Genomic DNA, 19,418 nt, shown 5'->3' on the forward strand with positions numbered 1-19,418 from the left:
GTAGGCCTCCTTGCTCGCACACACTTTTTCAGTTCTGCCCACAAATTTTCTACAGGATTGAGGTCAGGGCTTTTTGTGACCAAGCTTTAACTCCCTGATTGATGTCTTGAGATGTTGCTTCAATATATCCACATAATTTTCTTACCTCATGATGCCATCTATTTTGTGAAGTGCACCAGTCCCTCCTGCAGCAAAGCACCCCCAAAACATGATGCTGCCACCCCTGTGCTTCACAGTTGGTATGGCGTTCTTCGGCTTGCAAGCATCACCATTTTTCCTCCATACATAACATAACGATGGTCATTATGGCCAAACAGTTCAATTTTTGTTTCATCAGACCAGAGGACATTTCTCCAAAAAATACGATCTTTGTTTCCATGTGCAGTTGCAAACCGTAGTCTGGCTTTTTAATGGTGGTTTCGAGCAGTGGCTTCTTCCTTGCTGAGCGGCCTTTCAGGTTATGTCGATATAGGACTCGTTTTACTGCGGATATCGATACTTTTGTACCGGTTTCCTCCAGCATCTTAACAAGGTCCTTTGCTGTTGTTCTGGGATTGATTTGTACTTTTCACACCAAAGTACGTTCATCTCTAGGAAACAGAACGTTTCTCCTACCTGAGTGGTATGACGGCTGCGTGGTCCCATGGTGTTTACTTGTGTACTATTGTTTGTACAGATGAACGTGGTACCTTCAGGCGTTTGGAAATTGCTCCCAAGTATGAACCAGGCTTTTTTCAAAATAAAATATTCTGAGGTCTTGGCTGATTTTCTTTTGATTTTCCCATGGTGTCAAGCAAAGAGGCACTGAGTTTGAAGTTAGGCCTTGCAATACATTCACAGGTACACCTCCAATTGACTCAAATTATGTCAATTAGCCTATCAGAAGCTTCTAAAGCCATGACATAATTTTCTGGAATTTTCCAAGCTGTTTAAAGGCACATTCAACTTAGTGTATGTAAACTTCTAACCCACTGGAACTGTGATACAGTGAATTATAAGTGAAATAATCTGTCTGTAAACAATTGTTGGAAAAATGACTTGTGTTATCCACAAAGTAGATGTCCTAACCGAATTGCCAAAACTATAGTTTGTTAACAAGAAATGTGTGGAGTGGTTGACAAACAAGTTTTAATGACTCCAACCTAAGTGTATTTAAACTTCCGTCTTCAACTGTATCTACCTCAATTACCTTGTACCTTGGTCTGAGAGTCCTTTAGGTGCCTTTTGGCAAACTCCAAGTGGGCTGTCATGTGTCTTTTACTGATGAGTGGCTTCCTTCTGTCCACTCTACCATAAATGCTGGATTGGTGGAGTGATGCGAAGATGGTTGTCCTTCTGGAAGGTTCTCCCATCTCCACGGAAGAACTCTGGAGCTCTTGGTCACCTCCCTGATCTTGGCCCTTTTCCCCCGATTGTTCTGCTTGTTCAGGTGGCTAGCTCTCGGAAGAGCCTTTGGTGGTTCCAAAGTTCTTCCATTTAAGAATGATGGAGGCCACTGTGTTCTTGGTTACCTTCAATGTTACAGATATGTTTTGGTACCCTTCCCCAGATCTGTGCATCCACATAATCCTGTCTCGGAGCTCTACGGCCAATTCCTTAGACCTCAAGGCTTTGTTTTTGCTATGCCATGCACTGTCAACTGTGTGACATTATATAGACAGTTGTGTGCCTTTCCAAATCATGTCCAATGAATTTAATTTACCACAGGTGGACTCAATCAAGTTGTAGAAACATCTCAATGGATGATCAATGGAAGCAGGATGCACCTGACCTCAATTTCGAGTCTCATAGCAAAGGGTCTAAATACCTATGTAAATAAGGTATCTGTTTTTGTTTTTTTAATACATTTGCTAAAAATTCTAAAAACCTATTTTCGCTTTGTCATTATGGGTTATTGTGTGTAGATTGATGAGGCAAAAAAATATTTAATCAATTTCGAATAATACTGTAACGTAACAAAATGTGGAAAAAGTCAAGTGGTCTGAATACTTTCTGAATGCACTGTATTCCATTCCAGCCATTACAATGTGCCTGTCATCCTACATCTCCTCCCACCAGCCTCCTATGATATACTGATATGCCTATTAATGAGGTATTCAATATACAGTATATGGTTAGCAAGCGAGTCCTAACATGGTCCATTAGTGAAAAGTGAACAATACATGATGAGCAAGACTCTTTTCATCAACAAGTTCTTTGAGTCAACAAATCAAAACATTTCAAACAGAGAGAGTTTGTGGCTGGAGGAATGGTACCTTTCAAGTAGTATTGACTTTTGTTTTTTAACACGTAAAACTTTCATCTTGTTATGCTACATTTCACTGTATCATAACAAAGTTATGTCAGTAATCATTGTTTTACATTGTACAACCCTTTTTCATACTGGTTCCTCCAATGTTAGCGGTTTTATACTATAGAATGGTTTTACTGTATGTTCTCAAGTAAGTTGTTATTTTGACAGCAAGGTTGTTATTTTCACTGTGTGTGTGCGTGCGTGTGTGTGTGTGTGTGTGTGTGTGTGTGTGTGTGTGTGTGTGTGTGTGTGTGTGTGTGTGTGTGTGTGTGTGTGTGTGTGTGTGTGCAGGTTTGTGTACACACTCTGGCCTGCAGCAATGTTTGATAGTGTATGATGTGATTTCAGGGTCTGACGGAAGGACAGGCGGCCCCATGGGAGACTGCCAAGAAGGATGAGAACCGCAACAAGAACCGATATGGCAACATCATCGCTTGTGAGTACCGAAGTGACACAGATACTGAGCTAGACAAGGGTGTTTGGTGGATTTGCTCAAGCCTTTTCAGAGCTCAGGAGTCTCCTGTTCTCATGGTAGACTTGCTTGACCTGAGGCCGCCTTTGACATCACCAGACTGGAGGGTATGTGTGTAGAGGGCATCTCATAGGCCCCAAAACCACACTTAGCAAAGTTGGCTACATCACCCTCACCATTGATTGACACCATTGTCTCTTCCTCCCCATACACACGCAACCTTGCCCCCATTCTGGACTCTACCCTATCCTTTGACCACCACATCCGACAAACTGTTAAAAATTGTCATTATTCCACCTCTGCAACACTGTCAAAGTCAGGTCCTCCTTCTTCCATCCTCCTGCTGAAGCCCTCATCCACGCATTCGTCACCTCTCGTCTGGACTACTGCAACTCACTACTTTCCGGCATCAACGCAAGCTCCCTCCATAAGCTCCTAACGACTTCTCACCCACACTAATTCCTGGCATCACATCACCCCCGCCCTCTGTGAACGCCGCTGTCTCCTTTTTATATATATTTTTGTATTTATCTAACCATTATTTAACTAGGCAAGTCAGTTAATAACAAATTGTTATTTAGAATGATGGCCTACCTTCTGATCCTCCTTCTGACCTACAAAGCCTTTCACCACCTTCAGCGACAGGGCCTTCTTCAGGGTTACTCCAAGGCTCTGGAACTCCCTCCTTCCAGCCATCCGTGAATCTGAGTCCATCACCATCTTTCAGTCCTTCCTAAAGCCCCACCTCTTCACCTTGGCCAACCCCTAAGCTCCCCTGACTCTCTCCCACACACACAGAAAACCTGCTCGCTCACTCATACACTTACACATCACACTCTTTTCCCTTCTTTATAAGAACTTTATTTGTATTGTGCTTTTCAATACAAATAACAAACTGCTTCACATCATAAAATAATAAAATTAAATAAAAGTACTAACAAAAACAAGTGGAAGGATGAATACAATTTTTTTTTTTAAAGATACCTAATTCAAATCATGCATTCAAATCGTATTTTTACTGTAAGTGTATCTTCAGGAGGCACATAAAAAGGTGAATCTGCATGCCTGATATCCTCTGGCAGACTATTCCAAAGTCTAGTAGCAAATGGCCAGTCTCCTTCCATTTTAGACCTGGAATAGTCAACAGTGCCCTGCCAGAGGATCTTATGCTGCATCCTGGCTCTTAAGGATGTAAAATATCTTAAGATATAGGATGGGGCTTATCCAAGCCTAGCCTTAAACGTGATTAATACAAATGTTTTGTTTATTCTAAAAGTGACTGCTAGCCAGTGCAGAGAAGCTGAAAAAGTGGTTACATGGTTACATTTCCTGGTGCCTGTGAAAAGCCAAGCATTTTGAACTAACTGTAAACAATGGAGTGATTTCTGGCTGAGATAGGTATACAAAGAGTTACAGTGATCTAGGTTTGAGGAAATAAAAGCATCTATACATTTCTTCAGATCATGGACTGAGATAAAATACTTGTCTTCAACTTTATTTCTTAGATGATAAATGCAAGACTGGACAACCTTTTTTACTTGCAGCTCGAGGTTTAGGTCAGGGTCAAAGAAGACACCAAGGATTCTGGCTGTAGGCTTTGCATTTGTTAACAAATGACCACACTTATCTACAATCGGAATTCTAGCAAGGTGAGGGGAAAAAATACAACAACCTCTGATCTTTTCATTATTAAGCTGGAGAAAATTGTCAGACATCTAATATCTGATGTCAGCAAGACACTAGTGAAGGGCAGCTACACTAGATTGGTCACTGGGTATGATTGGTAAATAGAAAGGGAGATACCTAGTCAGTTGTACAACTGAATGCCTTCAACTGAAACGTGTCTTCCACATTTAACCCAACCAGAGAGGTGCGGGGGCCTGCCTTTATCGACATCCACGTCTTACGCGACTGCAGCATAGCAGTGAAACTGTGTGTTATGATTGCGGATGATGTCACCAAGGGGTAGCATACACTGGAAAAATATGATCGGGCCCAGAATTGACCCCCGAGGGACACCATAGTGAATAGGTGCTGGGGACGATACTGAACCACTCATGCTCACTGAGAAATGTCTGCCACATAAATATGACCTGAACCAGCCAGAGATTCCCACCCACCTCTCCAGCCAGTCAACGGAAGGATAATATGATCAATAGTGTCAAACTGAGATCCCAAAAAAATAGAATCGAGCATTCAAAGGCCTTGACAGCCAACACAAGGTCATTACTGACTTTCAATAAAGCGAGGTTGGGTTTTTTAAGGACAGATTCGACCAGACTAGTTTTAAAGTTGGCTGTTCAGGGAAATATTTACAATAGATAGAAAGTTTGGGTCAACAGTAGGCATTACATCTTTCAGTAGTCTAGTAGGGACCACGTCCAAGGGGCAAGAGGAGGTCTTCATGTGAGCAATAGTATCAAGGAGGGGCTAAAATGGTCCTGAAAGGAGCAAAAGGAAGTAGAAGACGGTCTCAGAGTAGTTGCCTCAAGTCCCTCCTGACCAGAAATGCTAGTATGGTGCCAGCTACTGTCATTCTGGGATCGAATCATTTCTATATTTTCTGTAAATAATTGTAAAAACAGTTAGCAGAGATCAGGGGATGCGAGCCTGTCACTGTTAAGCGTGGGGCACTAACAACATGCTCAATTGTCTCAAACTGAATTTTTGAGTTGTGGGAATCCTCAGAGATCAGGGTAGAGAAGTGATTTACTTTTGCATTTTTAACAGTAACATTGAAATTTCTCATCAGGTCCTTCATTATCTCATAAAAGCCTGGTCGTTAGAGCATTGCGCCAGTCACCGAAAGGTTGCTGGATCGAATCCCTGAGCTGACAAGGTAAAAATCTGTAATTCTGCCACTGAACAAGGCAGTTAACCCACTGTTCCCCTTTGGGCTGTCATTGTAAATAAGAATTTGTTCTTAACTGACTTGCCTAGTTAAATAAAGGTTCAAATCAAAAAGTTTGCAGGTCTTCCGTTTACATTTAGCCTTTCTAAGTTACATTTTTAAAGCACAAGTGTGCTAATTTAACCAGGTTGAGACACTAACAGACAATTTATTATTGGTTTTAACTGGTGCCACTGTGTCTAAAGTAGCCTGACATATATAATTTAAACTGTTCACCAAATCTTTATTGTGAAGGCAACTAACAGGGTCAGTGGTGCCGGATAGAAAAGCATGTGTAAGTCTACTAGCAGTTGTGGAGCTAATGATGCGAGAGCGAGTGGTGACAGACGCATTTTTAGGAGGAGGAGAAAGCATTTTAAAAACAATGAAGATGGTCAGAGACACACATCAATAGTTTCCAAGTTATTACTATTCAGACCATAGAACAGTAGAATATCAAGAGTATGGCCTTTGTTGTGTGTAGGCCCTGTGGCATGTAGCACAAAGTTAAAGGATTCTAACAGGTTAAGAAACTCCCCTGCTGGTGCATAGCCTGGGCAACCCACAGATCTCCAAGAATAATAACCCTGCCATATTTTGGTGTAACCAAAGAAAGCAGAGAATTCTACACTAAAATATACAAGATGGGCTGTTTCTTGTGGAGAACTAAAATCCTCAGGTTTAAGCCAAGTCTTAGTTAGCATGAAAATATCAATGCCATTGTAAATAATAAAATCATTGCATATGAACAACTTATTATTTAGAGATCAATGAACAATTTATTATTTAGAGAGGATGACAAGGTATTACAGAGTTATTGAGGGAAGTTAGAAGGAAAATAAACTAGGTTACTTACAGTAGCCCTAACCTGCAGTCAAATACCCAAATATCCCTCTAGTGGCCTCGTGGGTGGAGTGTTATTAATATTTTTCATAATGAATAAACCTGTCAAAAAAACAGCCGGAAATCTGGTGTTTCAATGTCAAACAGTTTTGTTACATTTCAGTGCTCTGCAATGTATATAACGTGTAATATTAGGATGCAAACTCAAACTTGCATACATTTAAACTCTATATCTGACATGGTATTTAAGCGCTTAATCATGTGTGTGAGGTCTATACTTTTGTTTCAAAGTGGATATGTTTTAGACAAGCCAAAAACACTCTGTCTGACCCTGATTTAGCCCACTGCAGTAAAATGTTAACCGTACTATGGGACATAGTATGCTCTCCATGTCCTCTGTTGCTAATTATGACAGGGAGGACTGGAGCACTACCAGACCCAAATAAATCCTAGAACTCCTGTGGTTAGTGTGAGGGAGATAAAAGTCTCCAACTTCAGCGATTTTTGCAATTTGTTCCAGTCACAGGCAGCAGAGAACTGGAACGAAAGGCGGCCAAATGAGGTGTTGGCTTTAGGGATGATCAGTGAGATACACCTGCTGGAGCGCGTGCTACGGGTGGGTGTTGCCATCGTGACCAGTGAACTGAGATAAGGCGGAGCTTTACCTAGCATGGACTTGTAGATGACCTGGAGCCAGTGGGTCTGGCGACGAATATGTAGCGAGGGCCAGCCGACTAGAGCATACAGGTCGCAGTGGTGGGTGGTAATAGGTGCTTTAGTAACAAAACGGATGGCACTGTGATAAACTGCATCCAGTTTGCTGAGTAGAGTGTTGGAAGCTATTTTGTAGATGACATCGCCGAAGTCGAGGATCGGTAGGATAGTCAGTTTTACTAGGGTAAGTTTGGCGGCGTGAGTGAAGGAGGCTTTGTTGCGGAATAGAAAGCCGACTCTAGATTTGGTTTTAGATTGGAGATGTTTGATATGAGTCTGGAAGGAGAGTTTACAGTCTAGCCAGACACCTAGGTACTTATAGATGTCCACATATTCTAGGTCGGAACCATCCAGGGTGGTGATGCTAGTCGGGCGTGCGGGTGCAGGCAGCGAACGGTTGAAAAGCATGCATTTGGTTTTACTAGCGTTTAAGAGCAGTTGGAGGCCACGGAAGGAGTGTTGCATGGCATTGAAGCTCGTTTGGAGGTTAGATAGCAAGGACGGGCCGGAAGTATACAGAATGATGTCGTCTGCGTAGAGGTGGATCAGGGAATTGCCCGCAGCAAGAGCAACATCATTGATATATACAGAAAAAAGAGTCGGCCCGAGAATTGAACCCTGTGGCACCCCCATAGAGACTGCCAGAGGACCGGACAGCATGCCCTCCGATTTGACACACTGAACTCTGTCTGCAAAGTAGTTGGTGAACCAGGCAAGGCAGTCATCAGAAAAACCGAGGCTACTGAGTCTGACGATAAGGATATGGTGATTGACAGAGTCGAAAGCCTTGGCAAGGTCGATGAAGACGGCTGCAGAGTACTGTCTTTTATCGATGGCGGTTATGATATCGTTTAGTACCTTGAGCGTGGCTGAGGTGCACCCGTAACCGGCTCAGAAACCAGATTGCACAGCGGAGAAGGTACGGTGGGATTCGAGATGGTCAGTGACCTGTTGGTTGACTTGGCTTTCGAAGACCTTAGATAGGCAGGGCAGGATGGATATAGGTCTGTAACAGTTTGGGTCCAGGGTGTCTCCCCCTTTGAAGAGGGGGATGACTGTGGCAGCTTTCCAATCCTTGGGGATCTCAGACGATATGAAAGAGAGGTTGAAGAGGCTGGTAATAGGGGTTGCGACAATGGCGGCGGATAGTTTCAGAAATAGAGGTCCAGATTGTCAAGCCCAGCTGATTTGTATGGGTCCAGGTTTTGCAGCTCTTTCAGAACATCTGCTATCTGGATTTGGGTAAAGGAGAACCTGGAGAGGCTTGGGCGAGTAGCTGCGGGGGGGGGGGGGGGGGGGGGTCGGAGCTGTTAGCCGAGGTTGGAGTAGCCAGGAGGAAGGCATGGCCAGCCGTTGAGAAATGCTTGTTGAAGTTTTCGATAATCATGGATTTATCGGTGGTGACCGTGTTACCTAGCCTCAGTGCAGTGGGCAGCTGGGAGGAGGTGCTCTTGTTCTGCATGGACTTCACAGTGTCCCAGAACTTTTTGGAGTTCGAGCTACAGGATGCAAATTTCTGCCTGAAGAAGCTGGCCTTTGCTTTGCTGACTGACTGCGTGTATTGGTTCCTGGCTTCCCTGAACAGTTGCATATCGCGTATGCATATCACAAGGCACGCCTGTTAATTGCAATGCATTCCAGGTGACTACCTCATGAATCTGGTTGAGAGAATGCCAAGAGTTTGCAAAGCTGGGTGGCTACTTTGAAGAATCTCAAATATAAAATATATTTTGATTTGTATAAGACTTTTTTGGTTACTACATGATTGCATATGTGTTACTTCATAGTTTTTATGTCTTCGCTGTTATTGTAGAATGTAGAAAATAGTACAAATTAAGAAAAATCCTGGAATTAGTAGGTGTCTCCTAACTTTTGATGGGTACTGTACAAACATTATGAGCTAAAGATGAAAACCTTTTCTACGAGTATTATTATATAATTTATTGGCAGACTATGGCTTTCCAAATCGCCCAACGCTGCTATTTGTAAGGTACATTTTAAGTGAATGTTGTGATTTTTAACCATTCCTGAACCTGTTACCAGAAACAAGCTACATAGGGGCAATACCAGAATAAATGATCTAGTGATTCTGTCTCTAGTGATTAGCTAAGCTTTTTAATGGGATACTGGGACACAAACTTGCGGTACAAAGTATCCGCGTCACGGAAACCGTAGGTGGAAATGACACAGTTAACAGCTTTTGGACCTGGTCGCAGGAAACACTGCAGGGAGAGGAAATGACGACTGTGCTTGAATCTGAAAGTGCGGCAAGTGAAGTGTGTGACAATGAATGGAAAATAGTGAAATCAAAGAATGGAAAAAAACAAGCAAAAGTTGTACTAGAAGAGAAGGACCGGTACAATAATGCATTTCTTATTGGACTGTGTTTTTTGGACAAGAAGATTCATTTGTAATATCGAGGACTGTGAAAAAAACTATGGTAAAGGTGGATTCGATCAAAGTGACTAGAAGAGGCCTTGTTTTGGTTAATTGTTTCGATAAAGAACAGAAGAAGTGTGCACTGGATCTGGAAAAATTGTCCATGCCAGAAGTAACATGTTCTGATTATCAGAGCGCCAGCCAAAGGAGTTATACAGTACATTCCAAAGTATTCAGACTTCTTGAATGTCTTCACATTTTGTTACGTTACAGCCTTATTCTAAAATTGATTAAATAGTTTTTTCCCCTTATCAATCTACACACAATACTCTATAATGACAAAGCAAAAACACATTTTTAGAAATGTTTGCATATTTATTAAAATAAAAAAATGTTTACATAAGTATTCAGACCCTTTACTCAGTACTTTTTTGAAGCAACTTTGGCAGCGATTACAGCCTAGGGTATGACGCTACCAGCTTGGCACATCTGTATTTGGGGAGTTTCTCCCATTTTTCTCTGCAGATCCTCTCAAGTTCTGTCAGGTTGGATAGGGAGCGCTGCTGCACAGCTATTTTCAGGTCTCTCAAGAGACGTTCGATCGGGTTCAAGTCCGGGCTCTGTCTGGGCCACTCAAGGACATTCAGAAACGTGTCCCAAAGCCACGCTTGCGTTGTCTTGGCTGTGTGCATAGGGTCATTGTGCAGTTGGAAGGTGAACCTTCGCCCCAGTCTGACGTCCTGAGTGCTCTGAAGCAGATTTTCACCACGGATCTCTCTGTGCGTTTCTGTAACGTAACAAAATGTGGAAAAAGGGAAGGGGTCTGAATACTTTCCGAATGCACCGTAGCTGGGGTCTTGCTGGATATAGATGACCAGTACCTTAGTCAGAAAACCCCAGGAGTAGTCAGTGCACGTCACGTCGCCAGACCCGGATGGTAAATGGAAGAAAGGAGAAAAGCCTATTGATATTATTGTTGTTTGAGGAGACTCTACCTGAATATGTGAAACTTTTACATGTGAGGTATGCGGTGAGAGCATTTGTGTCCAAACCATTAGGGTGGGAATTGTAAAGGATAATTTGGTTATGTTTGCAGATGAGAGAATTACAGTATTGAGGAATCTGTCAATGGAAAATGTTGCAATTGTGGGGGGATTATACTCCGGACTTCCTTGAGTGTCCTGTTAGGGTGAAAGATGTCGAGGTGTCAAGGATCAGGGCTGTGCAGCAGATTTCCTATGTGGAGGTGGTGAAGAGATTTGAAGGGGCAAGAGGCAACAGTTTTGAAGATCTGGAGGTAGATGCATTGTGTTTCAAGTCAATCAGGTGATCTAGACACACTCGTTGTGAAGAAAGTGGATTGTGTCGCATTTATAGCCACAGTGATTATTTGTACAGCACAAGTGTCTAAGAAGTCCAAGTAGCTGGACATCAACTCAGGAGGCATGGCCTCCAGAGTGGTGCAGCAGTCTAAGGCATTGCATCTTAGGGCTAGAGGCGTAACTACAGACCCTGTTTCTATTCCAGGCTGTATCACAACCTGTCATGCCCTGACCTGAGTATTTTTTGTTTTCTTCATTGTTTTGGTTAGGTCAGGGTGTGACATGGGTGATGTGTGTGTTTTTGTACTGTCTATGGGTTTTGTAGGTTTATGGGGTTGTTTATCATCTAGGTGTTTATATATGTCTATGGTTGCCTAGATTGGTTCTCAATTAGAGACAGGTGTTTTATGTTGTCTCTGATTGGGAACCATATTTAGGCAGCCATCTGCTTTGGGTATTTGGTGGGTTATTGTCTATGTCTAGTTGCCTGTGTCTGCACTAGTATTATATAGCTTCACGTTCGGTTTGTTGTTTTATATAGTTTGTTAAGTGTTCTTCGTCATTCTTTAAAAAGTATGTATTCTAATCACGCTGCGCTTTGGTCTCCTCACTACGACGATCGTGACAGAATAACCCACCTTAAAAGGACCAAGCAGAGTGATTGGGACGAACAGTGCTTAATGGAGAAATGGACCCGGGAGAAGGACGAATGGTTAACAACCTGGGAGGAGATTGAGTTGGTCGATCGATCCAGGGAGAGTGCCAGAGCATGCATGGGATTCTTTGGAACAGTGCGAGGAGGGATACAGGAGAATGGAGGAACGGCGAAGATATAAGGGTACACGGCTAGCACGGAAGCCCGAGAGGCAGCCCCAATAAAACAAATCGGGGTGGTGGGTGGGAGGGGGGGGCCTACGAGGAGACTGGCTAAGTCAGGTAGGAGACCTGAGCCAACTCCTCCTGCTTACCGTGGGGAGCGTGTAACTGGTCAGGCACCGTGTTATGCAGAGATGCGCACCGTGTCTCCAGTGCGCATTTCCAGCCCGGTGCGCGATCTTCCAGCTCCTCGCATTGGCCGGGCTAGAATGAGCATTATATAGCTTCACGTTCGGTTTGTTTTATATAGTTTGTTAAGTGTTCTTCGTCATTCATTAAAAAGTATGCATTCTAATCACGCTGCGCTTTGGTCTCCTCACTACGACGATCGTGACACAACCAGCCGTGAATGGGATTTTTTTCTTTTGTTTTTTTCATCTTTATTTAACCAGGTAAGCTAGTTGAAAACAAGTTCTCATTTACAACTGCGACCTGGCCAAGATAAAGCAAAGCAGTGCGACACGTACAACAACACAGAATTACACATTGGAGTCCCATAGGGTGGCACACAATTGGCCCAGTGTCGTTAGGGTTTGGCCGGGGTAGGCTGTCTTTGTAAATAATCATTTGTTCTTTAACTGGCTTGCCTAGTTAAATAAAATAAATAAATACAATTATCTACAGCAGAAGTTTTTTTGGGGCTCCAAGTCCTCCCGGCAGAAGCACTGCAAGGACTATTTTTGATAGGACATGTACCACCCTTTCAGGAGTCTTTTGAGCTGGTGTAGGGACCTGATTAGAATGCGTTTTTCACAGAAAAGCAGGTTGAATTTGTTTAGTTTATTTATTTTTTGATAGTTTGATTTTTGATTTATTTTCACCCACATTATTTCCTTTTTTGGGATCCTTATTATTCATCCACACAGTAGGTGACTGAATGCACATCAAATTGTTGCAAACGCCATTATACCATAGAAGATGAATCCATAGCTATAAAATGTCAACTTTGATTTAGATCTGATTCTTAAAAAAATGTGTAACATTCACCACGTTGATGGCATCTTTAAGCCTTCTCCTTGTTTCCTGCTGTTTGTCTGGTGTTGTCTTAGTTTCTACAATTGTAAAGCGACTTTGGGACATTGAAAAGTGCTATAGAAGTCCCATTTTTTTTATTATTATTAAACATGCGCTACTCCTTTGCAAACAAAAGGTCTCGCAGTTAATACTGGCTTATACCCTTTGAAATTATCAGATTTTTCCCATAAGAGAACGACATTTTCAACCCTCCGACAAGTTGTTTTAATTATACCGCAGTCTTTGAAAACAGTGCTGTCTACAGTATTATGTCATATTGTTAGAGAACCCAAGGCTCCTAATGCGATACAAGAGTAGCATATTGCCCCAATGACATTAATATTTTTTTATTAAGGGTTTAGATGTTGCTGGCGAGACACTTCTTACAAGTGAAGGCTTTTAAATGAAAACGTTCTCTAAAATGAAATAGCCTGTCATATGCTGATAGCCAACAGGAATTATGATACATTTTCTATTAGTAAAAGTGTTTTAATTACATGAGCTTGTAATGGAAACTGTCCATCTTACTGCATGCTTGTACAAATGCTTCATATCTCATTACATTTTTTGAAAAACCACTGAGAAATTACGGTAGGTATCTTCATTTCACATGATAAGTCTGCCAAGAGTGATCCACAGTTAATTGTTGGACCCAAAATATGCTTTTTTGGAAAGTTTCACTCTGCAAACTTGAACAGTCACTCTGTATAAGAGATTGCCATCTTCTCTGTCTGGAAAATTCTGAATATCTTCTATTTCCCCTTCTCGCCTCTTATTTTGAGACATTTAAAAGGATAATTTGAGTAGAAGTTTTGATGGAAAGATGATTTTCCTCCAACCCGTGCCAACCAGGCTTCTACTCAAACATCCACACAGTATCTAACGAAAATGTTAATCATTATTAAGCTCTCCCTCCCAGCCATTCACGCTGCCCGATTACCTATGACAATTTATGGAACTGCGAGGAGAACGGTGAACACTTTTGATTGTAGGCAGCTGTTCCATTTCTTCTTCTCCCCCCCCCCCCCCACCACACTGTGTAAACATAAAGCCTCCCATATGGTCATTTAGAATTCAGCAGACTCGACTACCAAAATAAAAAGTGTTATTGGCAAACATTTACATATCAGAGAGACTGGAGGAATCGGCGGCAAACCTGTGAATCAGAACTGCCTACAGGAACCTATCAAACAAATATTTTCAGATTCCTTTGTTCTTTTCATTTTATTTTCCTCTTGTCCAGAATAGTCCCTTGCTGTAGCGTTTCAATTGTTTTAAGTAGGAACAGCTCTTAAGTAAAAAAAATGTTGCTTATTTATTGGGAACAAAGCACATTTGATACATCCCTGGGGGAATTTCAGAGATGCTTGCTGACCGGATGGTTTATATTTAATTGCAATGGAGTGCTGTGGTTGTTATTGATAGTAGGTTTTCAAAGTGGACCGCAGCTCCCATGTTGCCGTTGGGTCAATCAAGATAATTTGATATTCATTGTCATTACAATTATATCCTCTCTCTCCAGGAAAAGCAATCGAGAGGGCTTTACCTGATGCAACCTGCTTCAAACATGAACCAATACCGCACTATTGCCCAATGACTGGGTCAACAACACAACCTCATCTGAGGTATATGATTGTAGAGCATTTTATTACACAAACTGTCACTCACCAGAGTGTGTTTTGGATCATGTGTAACACTGTCAGAAGGTGCCTTGCCAAGAAGTGCTCCCTGAATAGTAATTGTCCCAGTTGTTAATTTCCATTAAAAAGAACACAGATGTATCCAACACTCTTGACGGCTCGCCGATAGTTGATTCCCTTCAAGTTGGGCTTCATGTGTGTGTGCACGTCTGTCAAAGCGTAGGCTCTTTGCAAGTCACTCATATAACTGGCATTCATTCCCGGCACGTAACATTGAAGTATCTTCAGAGGTTGCCTTGAAGTCGTTGCCTTAGAAATCCTCTGATGTATTGACTGAATACTGACGATTAGAATTCCCTTGACTCACTTCCCCAATGTTTACTGGGTGCTTTTTTGCACCTGGCATCAATGTAAAAAAAATAGAACTCTTAGGAAGCATTGATAAAATATCCATAGCATACAGAGTGAGGTTATGAAACTCTTGATATTGTCAACTGTATGATGTAACTCGGGTATAATTACGAGACATTATGATTAATAGCTTGTAATTTATGTTTATTTACATTTTATTTTTCATTTTTCCAACAATTGTTTACAGACAGATTATTTCACTTAAAATTCACTGTATCACAATTCCAGTGGGTCAGACGTTACATACACTATTTGACTGTGCTTTAAACAGCTTGGAAAATTCCAGAAAATAATGTCATGGCTTTAGAAGCTTCTGATAGGCTAATTGACATAATTTGAGACATTTGGAGGTGTACCTATGGATGTATATCATATCTACCTACATACTCATTGCCCCTTTGCTTGCTATCATGGGAAAACCAAAATAAATCAGCCAAGACTTCAGAAAAAAACTTGTAGACCTCCACAAGTCTGGTTCATCCTTGGGAGCAATTTAAAAATGCCTGAAGGTACCATGTTCATCTGTACAAACAATAGTGGGACAATGTAGCCATCATACCGCTCAGGAAGATGAATGTACTTTGGTGCAAATCAATCCCAGAACAACAGCAAAGGACCTTGTGAAGATGCTGCAGGAAACAGGTACAAAAGTATCTATATCCACAGTAAAATGAGTCCTATATCGACATAACCTGAAAGGCCACTCAGCAAGGAAGATGGCACTGCTCTGAAACTGCCATAAAAAAGCCAGACTACGGATTACAACTACACATGGTGACAAAAATTGTACTTTTTGGAGAAATGTCCTCTGGTCTGCTGAAACAGAAATATAACTGTTTGGCCATAATGACCATCGTTATGTTTGGAGGAAAAAGGGTGAGGTTTGCAAGCCGAAGAACACCGTCCCAACTGTGAAGCAAGGGGGTGGCAGCATCATGTTTTGGGGGTGCTTTGCTGCAGGAGGGACTGGTGCACTTCACAAAATAGATGGCTTCATGAGGCAGAACAAGTATGTGGATATATTGAAGCAACATCTCAAGACATCAGTCAGGAAGTTATAGCTTGGTCGCAAATGGGTCTTTCAAAGGGACAATGACCCCAAGCATACCTCCAAAGTTGTGGCAAAATGGCTTAAGGACAACAAAGTGAAGGTATTGGAGTGGCCATCACATCCCTGACCTCAATCCCATAGAAAATGTGTGGGCAGAACTGAAAAGCATGTGCGAGCAAGGATGCCTACATACCTGACTCAGTTACACCATCTCTGTCAGGAGGAATGGGCCAAATTCACCCAACTTATTTTGGGAAGCTTGTGGAAGGCTACCCGAAAGGTTTGACCCAAGTTAAACAATTTAAAAGCAATGCTACCAAATACTAATTGAGTTTATGTAAACTTCTGACCCACTGGGAATGTGATGAAAGTAATCAAATCTGTAATAAATCATTCTCTACTATTATTCTGACATTTCATATTCTTAAAATAAAGTGGTGATCCTAACTGACCAAAGACAGTTAATTTGTACTAGGATTAAATGACAGGAATTGTGAAAACTGAGTTTAAATGTATTTGGCCAAGGTGTATGTAAACCTCCGACTTCAACTGTATACCTGCTGGAGCGTGTGCTCCATGTTGTTATGGTGACCAGTGAGCTGATATACGGCGGAGCTTTTCCTAGTAAAGACTTATAGATGACCTGGAGCCAGTGGGTCTGGTGACGAATAGCCAGAGGGCCAGCCGACGAGAGCATACAGGTCGCAGTGGTGGGTGGTATATGGGGCTTTGGTGACAAAATGGATGGAACTGTGATAGACTGCATCCTGTTTGCTGAGTAGAGTGTTGGAGGCTATTTTGTAAATCACATCGCCGAATTCGAGGATTGTTAGGATAGTCAATTTTACTAGGGTATGTTTGGCAGCGTGAGTGAAGGAGGCTTTGTTGCGAAATAGGATGCCGATTCTAGATTTAATCGTGGATTGGAGATGTTTAAAATGAGTCTGGAAGGAGAGTGTACAGTCTAGCCAGACACCTAGGTATTTGTAGTTGTCCACATATTCTAAATCAGAACCGCCCAGAGTAGTGATGCTAGTCGGGCGGGCGTGTGCGAGCAGCAATCTGTTGAAGAGCATGCATTTAGTTTTACTAGCGTTTAAGAGCAGTTTGAGGCCACGGAAGAAGTGTTGTATGGCCTTGAAGCTCATTTGGAGGTTTGTTAACACAGTGTCCAAATAATGGCCAGATGTATACAGAATGGTGTCGTCTGCATAGAGATGGATCAAGGAATCACCCGCAGCAAGAGCGACATCATTGATATATACAGAGAAAAGAGTCGGCCCAAGAATTGAACCCTGTGGTACAAACACAGAGACTGCCAGAGGTCCGGACAACAGGTCCTCCAATTTGACACACTAAAATCTATCTGAGAAGTAGTTGGTGAACCAGGCGAGGCAGTAATTAGAGAAAGCAAGGCTGTTGAGTCTGCTGATAAGAATACCGTGAATGACAGAGTCGAAAACCTTGGCCAGGTCGATGAAGACGGCTGCACCATACTGTCTTTTATCGATGGCAGTTATGGTATCATTTAGTACCTTGAGCGTGGCTGAGGTGCACCAGTGACCTGCTCGGAAACCAGATTGCACAGCGGAGAAGGTACGGTGGGATTCGAAATGGTCAGTGATCTGTTTGTTAACTTAGCCTTTGAAGACTTTGGAAAGGCAGGGCAAGATGGATATAGGTCTGTAACAGTTTGGGTCTAGAGTGTCACCCCCTTTGAAGAGGGGGATGACCGCGGCAGCTTTCCAATCTTTAGGAATCTCAGACGATACGAAAGAGAGGTTGAACAGACTAGTAATAGGGGATGCAACAATGGCAGAAGATAATTTTAGAAAGAGTGGGTCCAGATTGTCTAGCCCAGCTGATTTGTACGGGTCCAGGTTTTGCAGCTCTTTCAGAACATCTGCTATCTGGATTTGGGTGAAGGAGAAAAGTTCTATCTTGATGGAAAATGTTGTAGTTGGGGATGGAAATCTCAGAATTTTTGGTGGCCTTCCTAAGCCAAGATTCAGAGACGGCTAGGACATCAGGGTTGGCTGAGTGTGCTAAAGCAGTGACTAAAACAAACTTAGGGAGGAGGCTTCTGATATTACATGCATGAAACCAAGGCTTTTACGGTTACAGAAGTCAACAAAGTATAGCGCCTGGTGACAGACAGAGCCTGGGTTAACCTCTACATCACCCGAGGAATAGAGGAGGAGTAGGATGAGGGTACCGCTAAAGGCGATCAAAACTGGTCATCTAGAGCGTTGGGGCAGAGAATTAAAGGAGCAGATTTCTGGGCGTGGTAGAATAGATTCAGGGCATAATGTACAGACAGAGGTATGGTGGGGTGCGGGCACAGTGGAGGTAAACCCAGGCATTGAGTGACGATAAGAGAGGTCACATCTCTGGAGGCACTAGTTATGCTAGGTGAGGTCATTGCATGTGTGGGAGGTGGGACAAAAAATATATCTGAGGCATGTTGAGTGGGGCTAGGTGCTCCGCAGTAAAAGAAAACAATGATAACTACCCTAAACAAAAGTATACAAGGCATATTGACATTAGAGAGACCTAAAGCGAGTAATAAAGCAATCACAGGTGTTGATTTGTAGAGCTAGCTAAGACAACAACGGGTAAGACAACAACAGCTAATCAGCTAAAACTATCAGCTAACAACAGGTAAAATGGCAATGAATGGGTAGAGAGGGTCAGTTAACTACACACAGGGCCTGAGTTCGAGGCTGGGGCCGACAGATTAACAAAAACGGAGTACCGTCATTAATGAACAGTCCAGCAGGCATCAGCTATGTAGCCAGGTGATCATAGGGTCCAGGGAACAGCAAAATATGAAACAGGGATGCCGTTAGGTAGTCATTACGACGCTAGAAAGCGGTAGCACGGCGTTCCTAAAGTTAACAGGCCAGGGCTAGCAGAAGCGTCTTCACTGACGTCCAACAAAGGCCGGTTGAGGGCACATCAGACGGAATTACGTCGGCAGACCAGTCGTGATGGATCGGCGGGTCTCCGTGTTGACAAAGGTTCCAGGCGAATTGGCAAAAGAGGTATTGTAGCTGGAGTAATTTTGTTTGCTAGCCGGGAGATACGCCTGGCTCGAGGCTAACTGGTGCTAGCTTCGGGAGAATGGCGTTAGTCACTATAGCCACTCGGTAGCAGCTAGCTAGCTGTGATGATCCGAGGCAAAGGACCAGAGCTTACGGCAGGAATCCGGTGATGTACAGTGCCTTGCGAAAGTATTCGGCCCCCTTGAACTTTGCGACCTTTTGCCACATTTCAGGCTTCAAACATAAAGATATAAAACTGTATTTTTTTGTGAAGAATCAACAACAAATGGGACACAATCATGAAGTGGAACGACATTTATTGGATATTTCAAACTTTTTTAACAAATCAAAAACTGAAAAATTGGGCGTGAAATTATTCAGCCCCCTTAAGTTAATACTTTGTAGCGCCACCTTTTGCTGCGATTACAGCTGTAAGTCGCTTGGGGTATGTCTCTATCAGTTTTGCACA

General features: G+C 42.6%; 1 protein-coding gene across 12 annotated transcripts in view; it reads left to right on the top strand.

The window, feature by feature from the left end:
• The window catches only part of LOC110527653 (receptor-type tyrosine-protein phosphatase T), a 522,557-nt gene that overhangs the window by 442,127 nt on the left and 61,012 nt on the right, over positions 1-19,418 (top strand). For all 12 annotated transcript variants that reach the window (XM_090240593.1, XM_090240592.1, XM_036983141.2 and 9 more), the window contains one exon: positions 2,642-2,729. In XM_090240593.1, coding sequence (XP_090096719.1) covers positions 2,642-2,729 — 88 coding nt within the window. The remainder of the gene's footprint in view (positions 1-2,641; positions 2,730-19,418) is intronic.

The sequence above is a fragment of the Oncorhynchus mykiss genome, chromosome 7 (assembly GCF_057628025.1).
Source record: "Oncorhynchus mykiss isolate SJ-2025 chromosome 7, ASM5762802v1, whole genome shotgun sequence".
NCBI classification, from domain to species: domain Eukaryota; kingdom Metazoa; phylum Chordata; class Actinopteri; order Salmoniformes; family Salmonidae; genus Oncorhynchus; species Oncorhynchus mykiss.